The sequence below is a fragment of the Polistes canadensis genome, unplaced genomic scaffold (genome assembly GCF_001313835.1).
Source record: "Polistes canadensis isolate GaletaPanama2010 unplaced genomic scaffold, ASM131383v1 scaffold_1, whole genome shotgun sequence".
Taxonomy (NCBI): domain Eukaryota; kingdom Metazoa; phylum Arthropoda; class Insecta; order Hymenoptera; family Vespidae; genus Polistes; species Polistes canadensis.
This window is the reverse complement of record NW_014569548.1, coordinates 2,211,354-2,232,052: the sequence shown is the minus strand read 5'-3', so window position 1 is coordinate 2,232,052 and position 20,699 is coordinate 2,211,354. Positions and strand designations below refer to the sequence as shown.

Genomic DNA, 20,699 nt, shown 5'->3' with positions numbered 1-20,699 from the left:
TCATAAACATGAATATTAACTCGTAAAATTGAACTGATAAAAAAAAACATAAATAATCGATCCAAATCGTCGGATTTGTAAATCGAATATATGCGGAGACAAAAGTTCTAAAAATATCACAAACGCGTGAGAGAAAAAAAATAAAAAGATCAAAAGATATATTAGAACCGAACGAACCGTTTCGTGTGCAAATTCGATAGAGTTGTGTCAAATTTTGGAAAAGAAAAAGAAAAATAAAAAAAGAAAAAAACAAAAAGAAAAAAACAAAAAGAAAAAAGAAGAAGAATAATAATAATCGCTAATGTTAGATGATGATTCTGCGCGTATCCTTACGTATTATCCTGTCGCGTCGCATGACGTATTGTGCAGAGGCATATTCGATAAGTGCATTTGATAGGCGCATTTGATAGGCGCATTCGATAGGCGTGTACGATAGACGACATTATATATAGTGTCGCGTGCGCGCTCCTGTGAAAGGCGCTAAAAGAATGGCAGTTGGACGAGTTGTTAGTTAAGGGAGGTTCGGAGAAGAAGGGTTGCGTCAGGGTAGTATGAGGAAAAAGGGACGGTGAGGAAGAGAAATCGAAGAAAGAAGAAAATATAGTAAAAACGGCGCGGCGTTTGGTAGGACAAACGCGAAAAGAGAGAAAGATTCATCGATCGAACGAGCCGAGTGCTATCTCGTGGCCATTACGAATAACACGGTCTTCGGCGCGGTGCGGAATGGTAAAATCGAAAAATGGCTGTGTATTATTTATCTGCGCTCACTTTTTCACTCCGATTATATTTAATTAATTGTTAATTCTTATTAATATCATTATATCTTAAATCTCAATGTTATCGCTGGAATAAAAATAATGGAAGGAGAAGAAGAAAGAGGAAGTAACATATTGAAGGATTTGTACTTTTTATAAGAAAGGGGGGAAAGGGGTAAAGGGTGCGAGGGGAAAATGCAAGAGAGAAGTGCGCGATCGTAAAGAGAGGTGCGTTCGGCGCTCGATCAGACGGCAGAAGTCCTCCGACTTGCGGAGGAACGCCGTGTCGGCGGCGCTCGTAGCAGACGACACTGTTAGTAAAAATAAAGTGTCATTATATATTTGGATCGGTTCTCTCTCGTGTGTGCGCGTGGGCTTGGAGAAAAAGGCACGGATGGATTATCGAAAGGAAGCGAATCATTCGACATAAATTGAATATTCGATAGTAAAATATTAACGTCGTTTTTTTTGTCTATGGTGGTAACAAAGTAATAGTAGCAACGGTGAGATGGCATTATCGTGCTAACGTGTACTCTCTTCTCTTAATGACAATGGAGAATAATTGTTTCTCTACGAGGAATAATTTCTTTATTTAAAAAGAGAAACGCGAAGACATCGTTTTTTGTTAATAATTACTATTCAAGGAATAAGGAATAAGAGAAGTTACATAGTGTAAAGGAGAGAGAGAGAGAGAGAGAGAGAGAGAGAGAGAGAGAGAGAGAGAAAGAGAGAGAGAGAGAGAGAGAGATATATAGGAAAAAGAAACAAGTAGAAGGGGAAGAACGAAGAGAGAAAGAGAGAGAAGCCAAGAAAGGAAGGCGACAGCTAACGCTGTACGACGACGGCAACTAGAGAGGGTAGAGGGAGGGAAAGAAAGAAAGAAAGAAAGAAAGAAAGAAAGAAAGAAAGAAAGAAAGAAAGAAAGAAAGAAAGAAAGAGAGAGAGAGAGAAAGGAGAGAGAAAGGAGAGAGAGTGAGCGAGAGAATGTGAGGAAGGAGAGGGAGGAGAGAGGGAACGGGTGTATAGATGGCTGACGACACGGTGGGGTAGACGGCAGGGTAGGTGATGAAGTAGGAGGCGGGACGAAGGGCGGGTTAAAGGAAAAGCTAGGAAGAGGCACCGTCATTGTCCCCTTCCCCTTGTGCTCTAGCTGCACCCTTCGCTCGCACGCAATCATGGCTGCCTAGCATAGGGCGCGTATTGACCAATTTTTCTATTATCCGCGTTAGAGTTTAGGTTAAAGATCTCGTCGCGAGATTCTTTCTCTAGGTGTGTCGATCCTTTTTCACTGCTCGCATTGATAGCCCGTTATTCAAGGCATCGTCAATGAAGATGTCGCGATCACACGAATAAACTACCCTCCGTCATAATGACACTTCAAGTAAAGGGTTGGTTCCACTTTCCAGGCATCCTAATCATCTTGAAAATTTAGTGCAAAGGAATGTAGGCGATGAAAGTACAGATCAAAATAATAATATAACTATGACGAGCGAGGACTTATTACAGCCTGGCCATGTGGTCAAAGAACGATGGAAAGTGGTAAGAATAAGAATAATCTGTTTTATTTTTTCTCTACTTTATTTTTTAGCGTTTCTTATTTAAACACGTTCTTTCGATCTAAAAGAACGTAAACTTTGCACGTTTTTTCCTTGGGTCTTATTAACTGCTGATTGATTAAAATACAATCATCTGTTTTGTCTAAATAAGCTTTTTAAAAAGTAGTACTTTATGAACTGCGTTATGCTTTTGAGTTGTTCCAATTCCAGAAACTAGTCTTTGAGTTTTATCTCTTTTGCAAGTACCGGTAATAAGAACATTTAAAGGACTACATTTGTGTAGTCTTTTCTAAATTACTTGGTATAGTGCACTGACTAAGGTATAATATATATACTATAGGTTAAAAAAATAGGGGGTGGCGGATTTGGTGAAATATACGAAGGCCTAGATTTAATGTCAAAAGAGCAGGTTGCTCTTAAAGTGGAATCCGCACGTCAGCCTAAACAGGTTCTTAAAATGGAAGTCGCTGTATTGAAAAAACTGCAGGGTCAGTATAGAATACCCTCCTATATTCCTTCAATATTTATATGCTTGCTTATAAAATAATGTGTTTCTGGGATATTTCTGTGGCTGTATTGTTATATTAATTATACCGATAAGTTTTTATGATACAGATTTTAAACAGATTTAAAATAAAGGTATATATTGCTTTGTTTCAGGTAAAGAACATGTTTGCAGATTTATAGGCTGTGGTCGTAATGATCGATTTAATTATGTTGTAATGCAATTGCAAGGAAAAAATTTAGCTGAATTGAGAAGAGCACAGCCAAGAGGTGCTTTTTCTTTATCGACTACTTTACGTTTAGGTCTTCAAATTTTGAAAGCAATAGAAAGTATACATCAAGTAGGCTTTCTTCATAGAGATATTAAACCTGTAAGTGTCTTTAATATTTTTAATATTTAATTCATTTACTTTCCACGTCTTTATATTTAGCTGTAATTAATTTTAATCTTTTGAATTCTTGTTATTTATTAAATTTATGTTTACAGTCGAATTTTTCTATTGGACGTCAATCATACAATGCTAGGTTGGTATATATGTTAGATTTTGGTCTAGCTCGCCAGTTTACAACAGGTACTGGTGAGGTTAGACCACCCCGTGCTGCTGCAGGGTTTAGAGGAACCGTCCGGTATGCATCTGTTAATGCACATAAGAACAAAGAAATGGGACGACATGACGATTTGTGGTCTTTGTTTTACATGCTTGTAGAATTCGTTAATGGTCAACTACCATGGCGTAAAATAAAAGACAAAGAACAAGTTAGTTGATAATCAGATTTTGGATTCATAATACAAGATATACATATATCTCACGTAAGTCTTTTTAAAATTAATAGTCATGCAGTGTTATATGTTTTATAGGTGGGTTTTATGAAAGAAAAGTATGACCACCGTTTACTTTTAAAGCATCTCCCATCTGACCTTCGTATGTTTTTGGAACACATTCAGGTATGTCTTTTTCAAATTATATATATAATACAAATGAAATATATCTATTAAAAAGGTAGATCTGCTTATCTGCAATAGCTTTATCTCTATACATGTAATAGTATTTCAGCATTACGAAATTATTATTTAATAGATGTATATATAAAACTTATATACAAATGCTAGGATTTTTAAACATATAAATGTGATATTTTTTTTTATAAATAATATATTTATTAAAAAGTCTATAATAAATAGGAATATATATATTTTTTCTTAATACATATTTTTACAAAATAAAATTAACATAATCATATTTTATAGAGTCTGGGATATGCAGATGAACCAGATTATGCAATGTTAGCTGGTTTGTTTGAACGATGCATGAAACGTAGATGTGTAAAACCAAATGATCCTTATGATTGGGAAAGACCATTGATAGCTAATGAAGACTTATCAACTACCAGATCATTACCTACAGTTACTGTTCCTCCTGCACTTACAACAGCAACTGCTATTAATCAGCCTCCAACCATACCAACTGTAGATACAAACAACCAAGAAAATGTTGAACCAGACAACCGAAAAGAGTTAGATGTAAGAAACGTAGTTACAAGTATTTTTACAGTTTATAAGATCAAAAAATATTTACCATTACGAGTAATATAATGGAAAATCTATTTAGTAGGGTTATAAAAATTATGCCTGTTTTACACATTCATATATGTATATATTATAGACTAGTATGATTAACCCTTTCGCTACGGAGCGGATCTCCGCCGCGGTACTCCCGCAGTACGGCGCGCTACACCGAAACAGTGCACGGTTCACGCAACCGATCGCAGCGGTCACATCAACGCCTTATTGTAACCTGCGTTCTTGGCTGGTGCTTTCGACGAAAAAACTTGATTCMAAACARAGTAAATAACAAATAATGCWGAACGAAAGACTCGCGCGGCATGTCCAGAGTGAGATACTYTGTGCATAGCTACCGCAGGCGCTTATCATATATACAATTACGCGACATCTTTAGCGGGAGCGACTATAGTCGCTCGTAGTATCTCAGCAGCATCACATGGAGAGCGACTATAGTCGCCCGTAGTAGCGAAAGGGTTAAAGAGGAACGGTATACAGGTAACCCCCGAAAAACACGCTATTTGAAGAACATGGGTTTCGAAGAATACAGAAGAATACAGATACCTACTCGCAAATTACACGGTTTATAGATATATTATTAGATATAAAATTATTTATATATGTCATTTGTGTTTTTTTTTTTGATAAAATAGAGAGTTATGATCAAAGTCAAAATTGTTTAGGATTATAAGGAAATTATAACTTTTATCACGAAATTTGAAAAATCACGTTTATGACTTCTCAATTCCATTCAATTTTAACACATTGACAGCCGGTCCCGCGAAAACGCGGATTTCCGAGTCTTGCGCTTGAGCGCCGGCCCCACGAAAACGCGGATTTCCGAGTCTTGCGCTTGAGTCTCGGCCGCGGGATAAAGCGGGTTTTCGCTCGATGTGTGGATTTTTTTTTGCTGGTTTATGACAAATATGCAAATAAAATATACTATTTTACGAAAATATATAATGTTTTAAATATTTTTTTGGGCTTTTCAATGATCAGAAATTCGCGAATACGGTCCGACGTTGGGGCGTTAAGTGGCCGCTACGATGCCGGCGCTCAGGCGTTGAATGTCTCGTACGTCGCCGGCTGTCAATGTGTTAATTGAAATAAATACACATTATTTAAAAATTTATATGTAATTATATAATTCAAATTTGATTGCGATATTTATTTGAAATTTCATCTTGTTTACTTTTGTCCGCTATATTATTTTGTGAAAAATAAGGGAAATACCCGTCGATCATAATTTATTGTATAAATTAGATGGATATCAGATGGATACGACATTTTTATTTTGATAATAAAAATTTAAAATAAAACGTTTTTTCAAAAGTAATTAAAAAATTAATTTGAATTATGTAATAAAAGATTTCTTAGAAGTGTTCACCAATATCAATTTACACAAAAACATAAAAAATTTTTAGTTTTATATTTAATAAAAAAAAAATTTTAAACGTAATGTTTTTTTTTATTTTTACACTTGAAACGGAATCCTGTTTTTTGTAGTTTTGAACAACACAGTTTCAAAGAACATGGAGCCAATTAATCGTGTTCTTCGGGGGTTACCTGTATAATCATTCACTTATGTCTCGAGGAAAATAAATTTTTTTGTTTCTTAAAATTTACTATACAAATACAGCTTAAGTAGTCAAGCACAAATATAAATAATCTAGTATACTCAATCTTATATTTTAATATGTAATGTAATATCCTTGAAAGGCACTGATGGATTATGAAAGTGTATGTAGAAGAAATAGACAACGCGAAGTTGAAAGTTCTCCAGTACCATTTGCATCGGCTATTAGTAATCATGGTCGAGATAAAAATTGTAATGCAACAATACCTACAACAGATAACACTCAACCTGGTACACAAAATATTGCAATTCTTCCTGTAGTTCAAGGCTAGTATATTTTCTTGGATACTTGTAAGAGTTTAAATTATTTTATTATATTACTATAAAATAATTTTCCTTTAGGTTCACCGAAAAAAAGGCGTGCTTTGTCAATGGCAGTAGAACCGCAAACGCCTGCCGCAACAGTAGAAAAGCAACTGGACAATGAAGGTGATGCATTAATGGCATCTGCTTGTTCAGCTTCCGAAGTTCCTCGTTCTAAAGTGGTGTCAAATACAGTAACTCCATTAAGAAAGTCTGCAAGTGGCGCAACGTTTGCTCGTTTGCGTGTGGCAACTGCTCCAGAAAAAACATCTGGGGAACCACCGAGTCCACGTGTACAAACTGAGGTGGATGCATCTTACTGCTCATATGATGTGACTAATACAAAATACATAGGAAATCAGAGTCCCGTATGTATACAGCATGCTGTTTTATTTATATTGCCTTTATATATATTATTTTTCTTACGTGTATTTCTGTACCAATAACTATAAAAATGTTAATTATTTATATGCATCACATTAAAGCATTTCCATGGTAGTAAAACACCTTAGTATTAACCTTTTTTCCAGTCTCTGCACTTGAAGTATTTCTTTATTTTGTAAGCAGGTACCCCTGCTATCTTATATATGATTAGCAGGTTACTGAACAGAGGGAACCATTACGACGGGAACCAAGAAGAAGAACAGATGGCCGTCAGCAAGGAAGAGGCGGACGTGCTACTATACGGGATTGCTCTATTACGCAGTTTGCACAAATAGATGACGATAATGTGTCAGCCTTGCAGCAAGTGACGAAAGGTGGTGGTGGATTAACATTGGCTTCACAATGGAAATCACAATTCGATGACTCTGAAGAAACTGATAATGAATGGAAAGGTGAAAATTTACAAAGTCCCGAGCATAAGGGTACAAATCCACCATCTTTGGTACCACAGGTGAGTATTCGATCTATTATTTTCTTCAGAAGGTCAGACGCGAATAGAATACATTTACTCACAGAAATTTTATTTAAACTCCATATATGGATGTAATTTTTAAATATTTGTTTTTCTATTAGTGCGAATTGCACGTTCCCGTATCTTATATTTACATTAGATATTATCTCTCAATTTTTTAAACAGTACACTTTCAATATTATTGATGGAAGTATGTGTTATATTCTAGCCATGTCTGCCCTATATCAACATCCTCGCTTGACACCTGCTGTACTGCCAAATCAAGTTCTTGATTACCGTCGTTTAGAGTTCAAAATGCTATAGCCTCTCCTTTTATATATATGTTAATAATTTTGTTTTTTGGATCAGAGTTACATGTGTATCAATATTAATCACACAAGTGTACGCTATATCATAGAAAAATACAGTTTAATGCATGACTTGTATGAACAAATGTATACAAGGTGTTCCATTTGATTAATTTATCCAAATAGAGCACTTATGGTCATGGATTAATACACATTTATAATTTATTCTGTATATGATTCATTTGCTTACTCTTAAATGATGATGATACATCAAACATTTTATTTTGTTGCAATGTTCTTCAAAATTTAGTATCAAATTTAAATAAATATCATAGATGTAATAAAAACATACAGTATTAAGGAAGGTGTTCTTATCTGTATAAAATAGTGGGATAAAGTATACAATTTTTAATGTAAGTTCTTTGCATGTATTCTTTCTACTGTGCTTACTAATAAAATATATAGTAGGAGTCAAGTATTAATTATATTTAAAAAATATATATATGTATGGGGTTGTATAATAAGCTATAATTATAGTACTAAAATACTTAATCTGAGATTTTGTATAGTTCTTGCAACAAATATTTTAATATAATTATAAAAAATTGTATGAAAAATATTTTGCATATAATAACATTCACTTCTTTTAATTTATATTCATTTTCTTTTTATATACGTTTTGTTTATCCAGACAGCTGCCAATGAAGCTAATACTATAACAACTTCAGTACCAGTACCAACTGATGCGAAAGCAGCAGGTCCACATCCAAGTAACTCATCAAATACAGCTCAGCATCATGCGATAGTACCAACAGCTTTATCACGCATAAGTGAAGATTCTCCACGTCCAGTAGTTCCACATAGATGTTTAAATATTGCTGGTATAGAAAAATATCCAGAACTTCAAGGAGCTCTTCCACGTGCTTGGAGTGTTCCTACATTAGCACCACATGTTCGTAGCCATCTTGAAGCTCCATTGGTATGTATATAATTATATATTACATTAAATTGTGTATTGTCAATGGCCTAGTCATGTTAACTCATATTATATAATATATTCAGAGTAATTAAATTGAATCGTATTTCTATGTAATACCATTTTTTTCATAATAATTATAAGATAATGTAATGTACACGTATTTTGAACAGGTTCAACAAGCTGCATTTGATGATTTATTTTATGAGGTTGATGTTATGAGAAACATTGCTACAAGATATGATGAACCAAGACAAAATCCACCACCAAGAAGGGCTAGTGTACCAGCTGTTGCTTTTTCACCTCATAATACGGTGCCAAGCACTCCTGCTGGTGATGAAGAAGAAGAAGCTGTAGCAGGAAAGCTTGAAATAAGAGTAGTTGATGCAACAGGAGGAGCTACAGTAATACAAACAAGTGCTGACAGAGAACCATTACAAAGTAAGTTGAGCAATAAATGTAAAAATTTCCTATTACTGTTAAGGAAAATACAGATATAGTTTTTGATTCTATACATTATAGATATGATTGTCTAATTTTCATTTATATATATACATATATTTATAAAGATTGATAAAGATCTTATTTGTCAATTAAATTTAATTCACTTAATTTGCAGGAAAATTAACAAATGGTATTACAGGTAGTCCAGCTAGCCCTAATCCAGGGCCCGAAGAACCGTCAGTATACTATGATGCAAATGAAAGTCGGGTACCTGTTAATAATGTTTTGAATAAGGAGTCTGGTGCTACCACTGCCGTAATCACTGTTCCAAACTCAGTGCCGCTGCGCGAATATAAGGACAATAAAGAGAAGGAAACACCTTGCAGAACATATAGTATTCACAGTAAAATACCAATACCAGTAAAGAGTCCTAAATGTTCACTATCTGAATCAACTCCTGAAACAAATACACCAAATACTCGGACTGGAACAGGAAGTGAAGTAGAAAAATCACCAGCACCTATGGTTGTAACTAAGGAAAGAGAAACTAGTTAGTAAAATGCTTCTTTATAACATATGCCAATTTCTTATAATGTTATTAGTTAGTACACGAGTTTAAAGCTTTCTTCATATTTAATTGAGAATTATGATATTTATAGTTTTTATATCTTTGATAGATCCGAAAATTAGAATAAATATTTTTAGTAGCTTTTAATAAACACAATGTTATAGTAGTACAATGATAATTTTTAAGATTATATGTAATAACTTGCAATGTAGAATTGTTTGTAGCTGTATACATTTTTCTATTACATAGCTAGATTTTTCTGCTAGAAAAAATGGAAATATCTTCTACACAGAAAGAATTAAATTATTCTCAAATAATACTTATTTATAGGATTAGGTACAAAAGTATATTAACTTGATAAAATGTTAGAATATTAATATTCTTATACATTTTGTTTAAAAAAAATATTTATATATTAGAAAGAAATCTATTGTGTGAAAAGGTATATTTTTCTTATTTTAATTAAAAATTTACTTCATACTATTTTCTACTATCACATCATTGACTTAATGATTTGAAACTTACATTATAATGCTTTCATCATACTATCTACCATTTCAATAATCTAATCTTATCTAATTATTATATAGCTACGAGAGAGAGAGAGAGAGAAAATATTAATTTAATACTAAATATTTATTGATTTTTGCAATCAATTAATATTGCATGTGAATCTATCAATACTAATGCTACTAAATTTTAGCTATCAAAGGTAAACCCTTGACAGTACATGTGGAAGCACCAGCACTCCATCGTTGTGCTACTTTACCTGATGCTAGACAAAATATGTCACCTTTAACATCGGCTAGTTCGGCAGAAGATGAAAATTTGACTGGTTGTACACCAGCATTACGCCGTCGAAGACAAAGTGAAAAGTATGTAACAGACGCCAGTCAACTAAATTTACGATTTCAAAGACCACAACGTAGGATGAGGCCAAATTCTGAAGTATTACCAAGATGCTTCCCTAGAGGTGTACCTTCGCATCTGTTAGGAGAGGGTGGTAAAAGAACAGAAGAAAGCAGTGATAATGATTCCGATAGCAGTGGTCCACAAAACGCTCAACCTCCACCACCACCAGCAACTCTTCCTCCTCATGTAGCGGAAAATAATGCTAGGTATAACATCATCGACATGTTCGTTATTTTATATCACTAGATGATTACAAATATAATTTAATATATTTATATTGAAACCAATGTTACCAATATTTGTATATTCATATACATGTATTTAATATTTCAGGTGCCGCAGATTCAGACCTATACCAGATACTACTGTAGTTAGCAGAGAATCGTGAGAATTAGTGTTCAGAATTTCCCAAGTCTTTGCTTATATTACAATCAAGACAATTCTATCACAGCCAACTGGGAGTGTGATACTTTCTTGGAAAAATACAGCCTTCATAGTAATCCGAGATGCTCGTTAAAAGTTAAAGACTTTGCTGAAAGGGATGGATATTCATTGTTATTTTATAAGAGAAGCACAGCACTATATTACTTTGGTATGTGATCGCGTAAAATATTGTTTTAAAATTATATTTGCAATTAAATTATTGTCATTTATGACATGATACATTTTTTAATTTTTAGGACATAATTTACAAATTGCAGTAGGCTGAACGTAATTGTAAATACTTCTATTTTCAATGTACATTCAGTATAAGAAATTCAAGTTTCTAAATTATGTAAATTGAATTTATTTCTATAGATAACTGCTAAGTGCTTTTTAGTTCCCATTTTTTTCTGGAAAAAGTATGTTTGTATATTTATTTGTTTCATATAATTTAGTTAAATTATTACATTATGTTTTATTTAGATTAAATATTCACAAAAAATATATTTTAGAAACACCGTAATATGAAATATACTGTTTGTGCATTGAAAATTATTCTGAAGTTTAAATTGCATAAAATATGATATGTTAAGATATGTTTGAGGACTACAAAACAATGCTTTGTTGTGACTTTGATCATGTAATGCACTTGAGTGTTAAATTATACATGATAAAAAATTACACATATACATACATCATGCGCGCGTGTTCGCGTATATACAGATGTAAATTATAATAATAACGCTAGGATTACATATGTACCAATGCGGATTATATTTAGCAATTTTACATACAATGTAAAGCACTCAAACGAAAAGTTATGCCTGATGCTAAACACAAATTCATACGTATAATACTAGTTACAACTCTGATCAGTATATCTTATTTACAGTTTAAATTGCAAAGGAAGCAGATATTTATCTCATAGAAGATAATTTTGAAGTAACCATTAATTCGGGCGAGTATGCTAGTCTTTAAAAGCCCACTACAGGAATCAACAGAATGCAACAATTTTTCTAGTAATATTGTCCAGATTTTTGTGTATCATATTTAATTAATTATTTAAACACACTGGGTATTTAGTATATTTATTGATAATAGACATCATAATCAATATAATTTCCAAGCTTCTTTTTTCCATACTGTGCAATACTAGAGTTGTTTAAAACTGTGATCATAAATTGCAAAAGACTTACAAAGTTGATCACGATCTTCAATATTATTCCATGCAAGTGGAGAAAACATAAAGTTGAAATGAGCAATGTTAGATCACCGGTTATAAGCTGCATTTTTTATTTAGAAAGATTAGTATATTATAGTTTTATTTTAATATTTTAATTATTTCATACTGAGCTGTTTCTTTTTTTCGTTTTAACAATTAATTACAAATATATTGAAAATATATAATAGGTGTCCAAATAATTTATAATTCAAGATTTAGATAATATTTTTCAGAGTAGAATATTTTTATTGAAAATTGAGTTACATATTTTATTAATAACTTTATAACATTCTTTTATTCAAATATTATGCAGCTTTTCCTATAAATAACCAATAATTCACAAGTGATTAAAATCTAGTGATTATTTAAACTAGTCAAATAGAATTCTTTAATATTGTATTATTAAAATCAATTTTTTGAGTATAAAGTAATTTATCTTGTACAAGAAAAAGTTTTGGGCAATTTATGAAATTTTTCAAGAAGTAACATAAGATATAATGATTAGTTCTCAAATTATAAAACGTAAATTATTTATTAATATAAAAGAGACTAATATTTTATTATGTTTAAAATAAAATGTTCTTACATATTTTTATGTATTGAACATTGAGAACAAAATTAAATCGGATAAACCTATGGATAAATATATATTTGGACAAATATATATTAAAGATGTAACACAAAAACATAGCTATAAAAATAAAGGATATAAACACAATTTGCTAGTAAAATACTAGTCAATCGTTGATTCTATATATATACTTACACACACATCTACATTTATAGATATATTAAATATAAATTATTTTCAAATGTGTTAGTTTGGTTTTTAATTATAAAAAGTGAAAGTAATAGATATCTATGAGTATTCACTTCAAATTTCATAGAATGTGGAAATAAATTAAACGTCTTTTATTTAATTGTGTAAATAAAATAATGGGGTATGTATCTGTGTTTGAAGCTATAAGGTATATATCACAAATGTACAATGTACGGCATGTATATATGTGTATACATATACATGCGTATATTGTTGTGTAAACCCATATAGTACAAAACGCTATATTAAATAAAAAGGACTATAATTCAAATTTATTGTGAATTTAGATTTCACTTTGTGAAACTGATGCAACTATTTCGTATTTTTAAGAAAAATCAGAAAAAATATCATAATAAATTAGTGATTTAATAAATTATTTCATGTATTTAAAGTAGTCTGTCTTATGATATACATGAAAATCTAACAATTTTTCACAAACATGTGCGATATTATTACAATTATTCTAAATTCATCAAAAAGTATCTTATTCTTATTATAAGATTTACTATTCTAATATGTGTGTTATAAGTAAATTTAATATAAATAATAGAATTCTTATTATATCAATATATTTTACAGTTTTTATATGTTCCGATTATATATATATATATATATATAGGTGTGTGAACATAAAATAGGTTTCTTTATAAAAAATTTCTTTTTTATTTATACTGAATAAACTTAAAAATCTTGAAGATATTTAATCTAAAACGGGTACAAAAACAGTGTATAAGTGCATTATAGTACTGATAATGTATCCTTTTAATCAGTATTAAAATAATTGTCTTTGCTGTGCAATAGTTTAAAATACTATATATACTTAATACAGATACGCCATCATATAGTTTATATGCCAAATTATGGATACTCGAAATAAAAATAATAATTGCTATTGTAACTAAGGGCAATACTTCTATGTTGTAAATTCTTTATCGGATTTTTATATACTGCTTTCAATGAAATTAAATGTGCATATTTTGCAATAATTTTTTATAAATGTGTTTAAAAAAAATACATATATACACGTGTCAGTTAAGTTATTTGAACTATTAGAACTTAATATAGAAGTATTGTAATTTTATTATTTGTATCTATAAGAAATAAGTTTTTTGTTAAATATTATCAAAGATAGTTCTTTCATTATCGCTTACAAGATACCAGACGTTAAAAGAAATGTTGCATTCCGTTGAGTAAAGCCGCCCATACCATCCCACCTCTTAGGTTCCTGTACATATTATGCTATTGTAACATTAATAACTTAATGCTGACTAATCTTTCATAGATTGTCAAATAATATGATAATTATATCTTTTTGCTGCTTTGTGATCTGTAAGAGATAGAACTTTGTCGGTACATGTGAACATAGAAATCTTGATTCTTATTTGTGAAACAAGAAGATAGGAGTTATATAATAATTAACAAATAAACAATTGTATTTAAATATGAAAATAGTTGTCTATAAATAATTAATTAGTATTAGTTATAATTAAAATATTAGAACAAAAAAATATATATACATAAGACAAGACGTAAACAAAATCTTGAGAAGTAATACTTGTATTTCATTACATCAATAAAACAAAGAAGAGAATACTGTTTGTTTTCGCATAATACAGTTCAATGTATTTTGCAAGTGCCAAGTAAAGCATTTAGAGTTTTTACAGAGTTTTGCATTGTAATAAAAATTAACTAACTAAAGTGAAAGTACATACTTTACAGATCATATCAAACCCAATCAAAATTTTGGTGCAATACAAATGAAATAAATTCTATTAAATAAAGTATGATGTTATATATATAGATTATATAGTCTACCACAGTTTTTATTCTATACGTATAATGAATGCAGGGATACATATAAACAGCAATCAATATTATAAACAATAATATACCTTTATTTTTCTTTAGTTATGATATTTACATTAAACTTAAGATATATTTTTTAATCGCGTACTTTAGAAGATCCAAAAATTCTTTTTGAAACTAATAATAATAAACTAATAGATATTAATTTCTTTTTAATAATAAGTGAACAATTTTAAACATTCCCTCAAATTTAACTGTTGAATTTAACATATTAAAATTCATTGAAATACTCGAATGAATACATTTAAACAATTGATTGGAATACTAAAATTAATATTTTTGTGTAAAATCGTAATAAGTTTATTATAAACTAGTTTACCATTATGTCCAAGGTCCATGATTATGCCATATAGTATTAAGCTCGATTCATATAACACATAAAGTCATTACATTATAAACAGTTTAAGTAACAATTACTTCATGATGTACTTGCATTTGCCATCAAAAGTTTATGATAAAATAAATAAAATTCATGCTTTCTATTATTGAATATATTAATAGCTTATGATGTGACATTAACATTATCTACAATGTTAATGGATTTTAATAATATATAAAATATATAATACATAAGTGAATCATGCTGGCTTTACGATCTTTAGGCTTTAACATGTTATTATACAACTTTTTAATTAATTGGACCGCATTGAGTAGGATGTATCTACCGATAATACTAGATTTCTGTTTTACTGATATAAATTCGGTAAGTAAGGAACTGTAAATACTTGTTTAAGATAGGAAAATCGTAGGAACGCTTGCAAGGAACCTTAACAGCAGAAAAAAATGAATAAGTGCTCTGAATTGCACACTATTTGTTCAACTTTATTTTATCAAATATTTTTTATTTATCGTTAATTAGTTGAAAATAATTATTACACTTTGAATAATTAAGAAATGGCGACATCATAAGTGAGAGATATGTTATACACATGCGCAACCGCAAATTCAAAGCGCAAGCACACTTGGAAAAAAATGAAAGCAAAGTCTGTATATACCTACAGGGGATATATTTAAAGTTGATTTCCAAAGTAACAACCTATAAGGTAGTGAAAAAAAGTAAGTTAATCGTTCATAATGTATAAACAATAGGTAAATATTTTCATTTTTACATTTTTTTCTGCTGTTGCGGTTCTATGCCAACTTTTTTGTGATGAAGTATATAGAAACTCACAAGTCCCCTTTTTTATCTACCCAGTATCATTTTTGATACCACTGGGACCACCATTGAACGATAGTATGTACTTAACGCGATAACGGAACAATACTATCAAAGAATACAATATTCTTTGATAGTATATATATATATATAGTTATATAGTATATATAGTATATATAGTATATATATAGTTATATAATATAAATAGTTATATTGTGAGAAAATTTAAAATAATTATATTTTATTTTTAGTATATAAATATGTGTGTGTGCCTTCAGAAATGCGTTTTTTATACATATATATTTTAAAAAGTAGAAGAAAATCAAAACGAGTAGATGATAAATCCAACGATGATCACCTGTAACAAAAAGAAAACTATATTAATCATACAATCAAGTGATAGAGTAATTAAGAACCCTAAAGAGCAGAACATTCAAAGCTATATATTTTATTTCTTATTTTAATGCTAATAAATAATAATTTTTCATATAGTTTTGTCTATTTTATTTTAAGTATTTTTATTTGAGAAAGATTTTAGTGTTTAAGTAGTAAGTATTAGTAAGATCGAGTTTCTATAAATATTCTAAGTTAATTGAAAATGCAAATTATTTAATAAAAATTAATGACGTGAATGCATCGAAATATTGTGTTAAACTAATCATTGATTTTTAAATAGAATTTAAGCGAGCTATCATTATATATTATTATCATATATTTATAATAAAAAATAGCATAAAATGATTTACTAGAAATGAATACAATTTTAGTTTAAATTTATGTTTAAAAAAGATGTTGGTATGTTATCTTTTTATTACCTTAGGGTGGCAGCACTATCTTCGGACTTTCCTGACAGATACATATGCATCCTACATATTTTCCCGTTCGATAACGAAGTTGAATAGTATTCAATGAAAATAAATCCATACTCGATATTGCTATCTAAGGTGGTTGTTATAACTGTATATAGATATTTATATATATATATATATAAATACATAATTATTTATTTAAAAATATAATTTCTCATTCTAAGATAGCGAGTAAAGAATTTATATAGAATGTGTTTTACAATGTTTGTGTCGAAGCTAATTCTAAGATTATTCTAACCTTATTAGAGCTGTGTTTACATGAAAAAAAGAAAATATTATTTAGTTACTATGTTTTAACATTTGAAAATATTGAAATTTTTTTATTGAAAATAGGAAAATACATTTGTAATGTGTATGAGTAAAATTTTACTTCCGTTTTACATTTATTAAATAAAAAGTAAAATAATCGTGCCTATAAAAAGGTTAACTTGACAATTAATAGCTGAGTATAAGTGATTTTTTTTCCTTATTTAATTTTAATAGAAATAATTATGAGTTATCATCGTGGTGGCGGTAATAAGCCCAAAGGCTTCGGATTCCCTGGTTTTCAAATGACAGGAACCAAGCGAAGTGGTTCTAATATACCTCCTCCTCCGCCAAACTCAGTATTAAGTAAACAGGGATATCATACCATGAATTCTATTACTGAGAATGCTCTTTCTGCTTGTTGGGGTATGCCAAAAAAACGTAGTAAGACAGAAGAAGAGTAAGTAGAGTATTGTGATATTGATAATTATTATTTCATTATAAATATGCAACATATTATCATATTTGTATAACAGATATTTTGAAGATGATGATGAACCTCCTACATCTTCTTTGGAATATATACCTGCACCTGGATCACCAACATATGACTTAATGAAAAAGTCAGGACCAAAAGAAGATAGCGATAGCGAAGAAGATCCTTTAGACGCTTTTATGGCAGGCATTGATGCGGAAGTTAAAAAAAATAATTATGAAGCTCAATTAGCAGAAGAAGATCGTAAGGAAGATAAATCTAAGGGATTTAGAGCAGATATAGATGGGGAGGATGATGAAGAGAGTTATTATAGGTAAAGAGGGAGTCATTGAATTTTTTTCAGATAAATAGCAAAGAAAAACATAAAATAATGATTATTCATTTTATAAGATACATGGAAGAAAATCCTACTGCTGGATTACAACAAGAAGAATCAGATCAGGAAATCGAATATGACGAAGATGGAAATCCTATAGCACCTCCGAAGAAAAAAGAAATTGATCCGTTACCATCGGTTGATCATAGCGAGATAGAATATGAGTCTTTTGAGAAGAATTTTTATAATGTACATGAAGAAATTTCAACTTTAAGTAAACAACAAATTGATGATCTAAGGAAGACTTTAGGTATTAAAGTATCTGGACCTTCGCCACCAAATCCTGTCACTAGTTTTGGACATTTTGGATTTGATGATGCTTTGATAAAAGCCATTCGAAAAAATGAGTATACACAACCTACGCCAATTCAAGCTCAAGCTGTTCCTGCTGCTTTAAGTGGAAGAGATATTATAGGCATTGCAAAAACTGGCAGCGGGAAGACAGCAGCCTTCATATGGCCAATGTTAGTTCATATCATGGATCAGCGAGAATTAAAAACTGGAGATGGTCCTATCGGTCTTATTTTAGCACCCACTAGAGAGTTATCGCAACAGGTAATTTAAAATTGTGTACATTAGAGGGAAAAATATTTACAATATATTTAGATAATTTAAGTAAGTATAAATCATCTTCTGTTTAGATTTATCAAGAAGCAAAGAAGTTTGGTAAAGTATATAATATACAAGTCTGTTGTTGTTACGGAGGTGGTAGTAAATGGGAACAAAGTAAAGCATTAGAAGCTGGCGCTGAAATAGTTGTCGCTACTCCTGGTAGAATGATTGATTTAGTTAAAATGAAAGCAACAAATTTAACAAGAGTTACATTTTTGGTATTAGATGAAGCGGATCGAATGTTTGATATGGGATTTGGTAAGTAAATTTATTAAAATTAATATCAAATGAAAATTTTGTTTACTAATTCTTTGATGGCGTTTTTATAGAACCTCAAGTACGATCCATATGTAATCATGTTAGACCAGACAGACAAACACTACTTTTTAGCGCTACATTTAAGAAGAAAGTTGAAAAACTTGCTAGAGACGTTTTGACAGATCCAGTAAGGATTGTACAGGGAGATGTAGGAGAAGCAAATACAGATGTAACTCAACATGTTATAATGTTTCACAATAATCCTTCTGGTAAATGGTCTTGGTTATTACACAATCTTGTAGATTTTTTAAGTACTGGAAGTTTATTAATTTTTGTGACCAAAAAGGTAAGTCTATTTAGATTTATTATTTTATCATTAAATATAAGAATTTCTATATACTTAGTTGATATTTTTTTTAATAGTTGAATGCAGAAGAACTTGCCAACAATCTCAAATTAAAAGAATTTGATGTTCTACTTTTGCATGGTGATATGGACCAAATTGAAAGAAATAAAGTAATTACAGCATTTAAAAAAAAAGATGTCAGTACCTTAGTTGCTACTGACGTAGCTGGTAATTTTATTTGTCTTTTTATTTAAAAATATATTTTTTTGTATACATAAAGATGGTAATATATGTATATACATGAGATAAAATTGTTTATCTTAGCTCGTGGTTTGGACATTCCACATATAAAAACAGTTCTGAATTATGACGTTGCACGTGATATTGATACGCATACTCATAGAATAGGTCGAACAGGTCGAGCAGGAGAAAAAGGTACCGCATATACTCTTGTGACAGAGAAAGATAAAGAATTTGCAGGTCATTTAGTAAGAAATCTTGAAGGTGCAAATCAGGAAGTACCTAAAAGCTTAATTGATTTAGCTATGCAAAGTGCTTGGTTCAGAAAGTCTAGATTTAAAGGCGGAAAAGGTAAAAGTTTGAATGTTGGCGGTGCTGGGCTTGGGTTCAGAGAAAGGCCCGATACTTCAACAACTACGGTATTTATCGATTTTTTTTTTAAGTAATATATATATGTATATATTTTAATCAAATGGAAACTTAATTATTATCATTATTGTTTTAGAATGATTCTTCATTTCAAACTAGCAGCGGCACTTCGCAAGGGTCCAAAGATATAAGTGAAGTTGTTAAGAAATTAGAAAGACATGGTCCAGGTAGTGATCGTCTTTCTGCTATGAAAGCCGCTTTTCGAAGCCAATATAATTCACAGGTAAAATAATATTATTTCGTTATATTCTACAAATATATATTTATTATAATCAATATAAATAAATGATAGTTATATTCGATTCCATGTTCATTTTTAGTTCCGAGCGTCATCGGATCATACGTGGGAACAAACTATTACACCACCTTCTGTTATAATGCCACCACCACCCCCAGTGCCACCAAAACCTAGCGTAGATCGACCTAAGGATAACGAAACTTCCAATTCTTCTGAAGTGGACAACAAATTAGAACGAAAGAGAGTACGGAAAAGTCGTTGGGAATGATGAAAGTATGATTATGCAGGCATTATTTTGTGATCGACTGTCTCAATATGAAAAATTATTTTATATTATAATAATATTTAACTCCCCCTCCCCCATCGCCAATACCTTACGATATATTAACGCGAGTTTTATTAACTATTTGATATTTCATTTCGTCTTTTCCGTTGTTGTAAATCTATTGTATATAAATAAGTGTCGATCGACGATAAAATTAGTCTTATACTTGTTATTATCAAACAAATATTTCTAAAATAATAATAATTACTTTATCACCGAATAATATAAATGGGTATATTCGAAATCTTTAAATATTATATAATTCTAGATTTTATAGTATTATAAAACAATTTTCATCAACTTACTTTTTTCATATCAATCACTCTCGTTTTCATTATATTCTCCAGAAATTGAAAATT

The 20,699-nt window shown here is 30.5% G+C and overlaps 2 protein-coding genes across 10 annotated transcripts; both read left to right on the top strand.

Moving 5' to 3' along the window:
- Positions 1–429: 429 nt before the first annotated feature.
- LOC106783916 lies at positions 430–10,960 on the top strand. 7 transcript variants are annotated; one of them, XM_014742968.1, is made up of 15 exons: positions 430–726; positions 2,162–2,294; positions 2,652–2,799; positions 2,972–3,186; positions 3,303–3,572; positions 3,675–3,761; positions 4,065–4,337; positions 6,096–6,279; positions 6,355–6,683; positions 6,911–7,210; positions 8,210–8,497; positions 8,668–8,935; positions 9,114–9,488; positions 10,210–10,624; positions 10,752–10,960. In XM_014742968.1, the coding sequence occupies exons 2-15, from the start codon at positions 2,238–2,240 to the stop codon at positions 10,804–10,806; spliced, it is 3,264 nt and encodes a 1,087-aa protein (XP_014598454.1). In that variant the 5' UTR covers positions 430–726; positions 2,162–2,237; the 3' UTR covers positions 10,807–10,960. The 7 variants fall into 7 exon arrangements, with proteins under 7 accessions (XP_014598454.1, XP_014598447.1, XP_014598431.1 ...); XM_014742961.1 differs by lacking the exon at positions 430–726 and adding an exon at positions 734–1,068; XM_014742945.1 differs by lacking the exon at positions 430–726 and adding an exon at positions 734–1,258.
- A 5,797-nt stretch (positions 10,961–16,757) lies between these two features.
- Positions 16,758–20,640, top strand: LOC106784022 (ATP-dependent RNA helicase DDX42). Of its 3 annotated transcripts, none has more exons than XM_014743109.1 (10): positions 16,758–16,849; positions 17,258–17,480; positions 17,557–17,829; positions 17,907–18,447; positions 18,534–18,762; positions 18,834–19,108; positions 19,186–19,336; positions 19,433–19,767; positions 19,854–20,000; positions 20,098–20,565. In XM_014743109.1, exons 2-10 carry the CDS (start codon positions 17,266–17,268, stop codon positions 20,281–20,283), a joined length of 2,352 nt encoding a protein of 783 aa, XP_014598595.1. In that variant the 5' UTR covers positions 16,758–16,849; positions 17,258–17,265; the 3' UTR covers positions 20,284–20,565. The 3 variants fall into 3 exon arrangements, with proteins under 3 accessions (XP_014598595.1, XP_014598603.1, XP_014598611.1); XM_014743125.1 differs by lacking the exon at positions 16,758–16,849 and adding an exon at positions 17,157–17,171 and having other exon boundaries at positions 20,098–20,640; XM_014743117.1 differs by lacking the exon at positions 16,758–16,849 and having other exon boundaries at positions 17,000–17,480; positions 20,098–20,640.
- The last annotated feature ends 59 nt before the right edge of the window (positions 20,641–20,699 follow it).

Excerpts from the sequence above, each read along its gene's own strand:
- LOC106783916 (XM_014742968.1), top strand. The coding sequence starts at position 2,238 with ATGACGAGCGAGGACTTATTACAGCCTGGCCATGTGGTCAAAGAACGA. Across the intron at positions 6,280-6,354 it reads AATTCTTCCTGTAGTTCAAG|GTTCACCGAAAAAAAGGCGT; the intron begins GCTAGTATATTT and ends ATTTTCCTTTAG. Across the intron at positions 6,684-6,910 it reads ACATAGGAAATCAGAGTCCC|CAGGTTACTGAACAGAGGGA; the intron begins GTATGTATACAG and ends ATATATGATTAG.
- LOC106784022 (XM_014743117.1), top strand. The coding sequence starts at position 17,266 with ATGAGTTATCATCGTGGTGGCGGTAATAAGCCCAAAGGCTTCGGATTC. Across the intron at positions 17,830-17,906 it reads GATGAAGAGAGTTATTATAG|ATACATGGAAGAAAATCCTA; the intron begins GTAAAGAGGGAG and ends TCATTTTATAAG. Across the intron at positions 19,337-19,432 it reads AGTTGCTACTGACGTAGCTG|CTCGTGGTTTGGACATTCCA; the intron begins GTAATTTTATTT and ends TGTTTATCTTAG.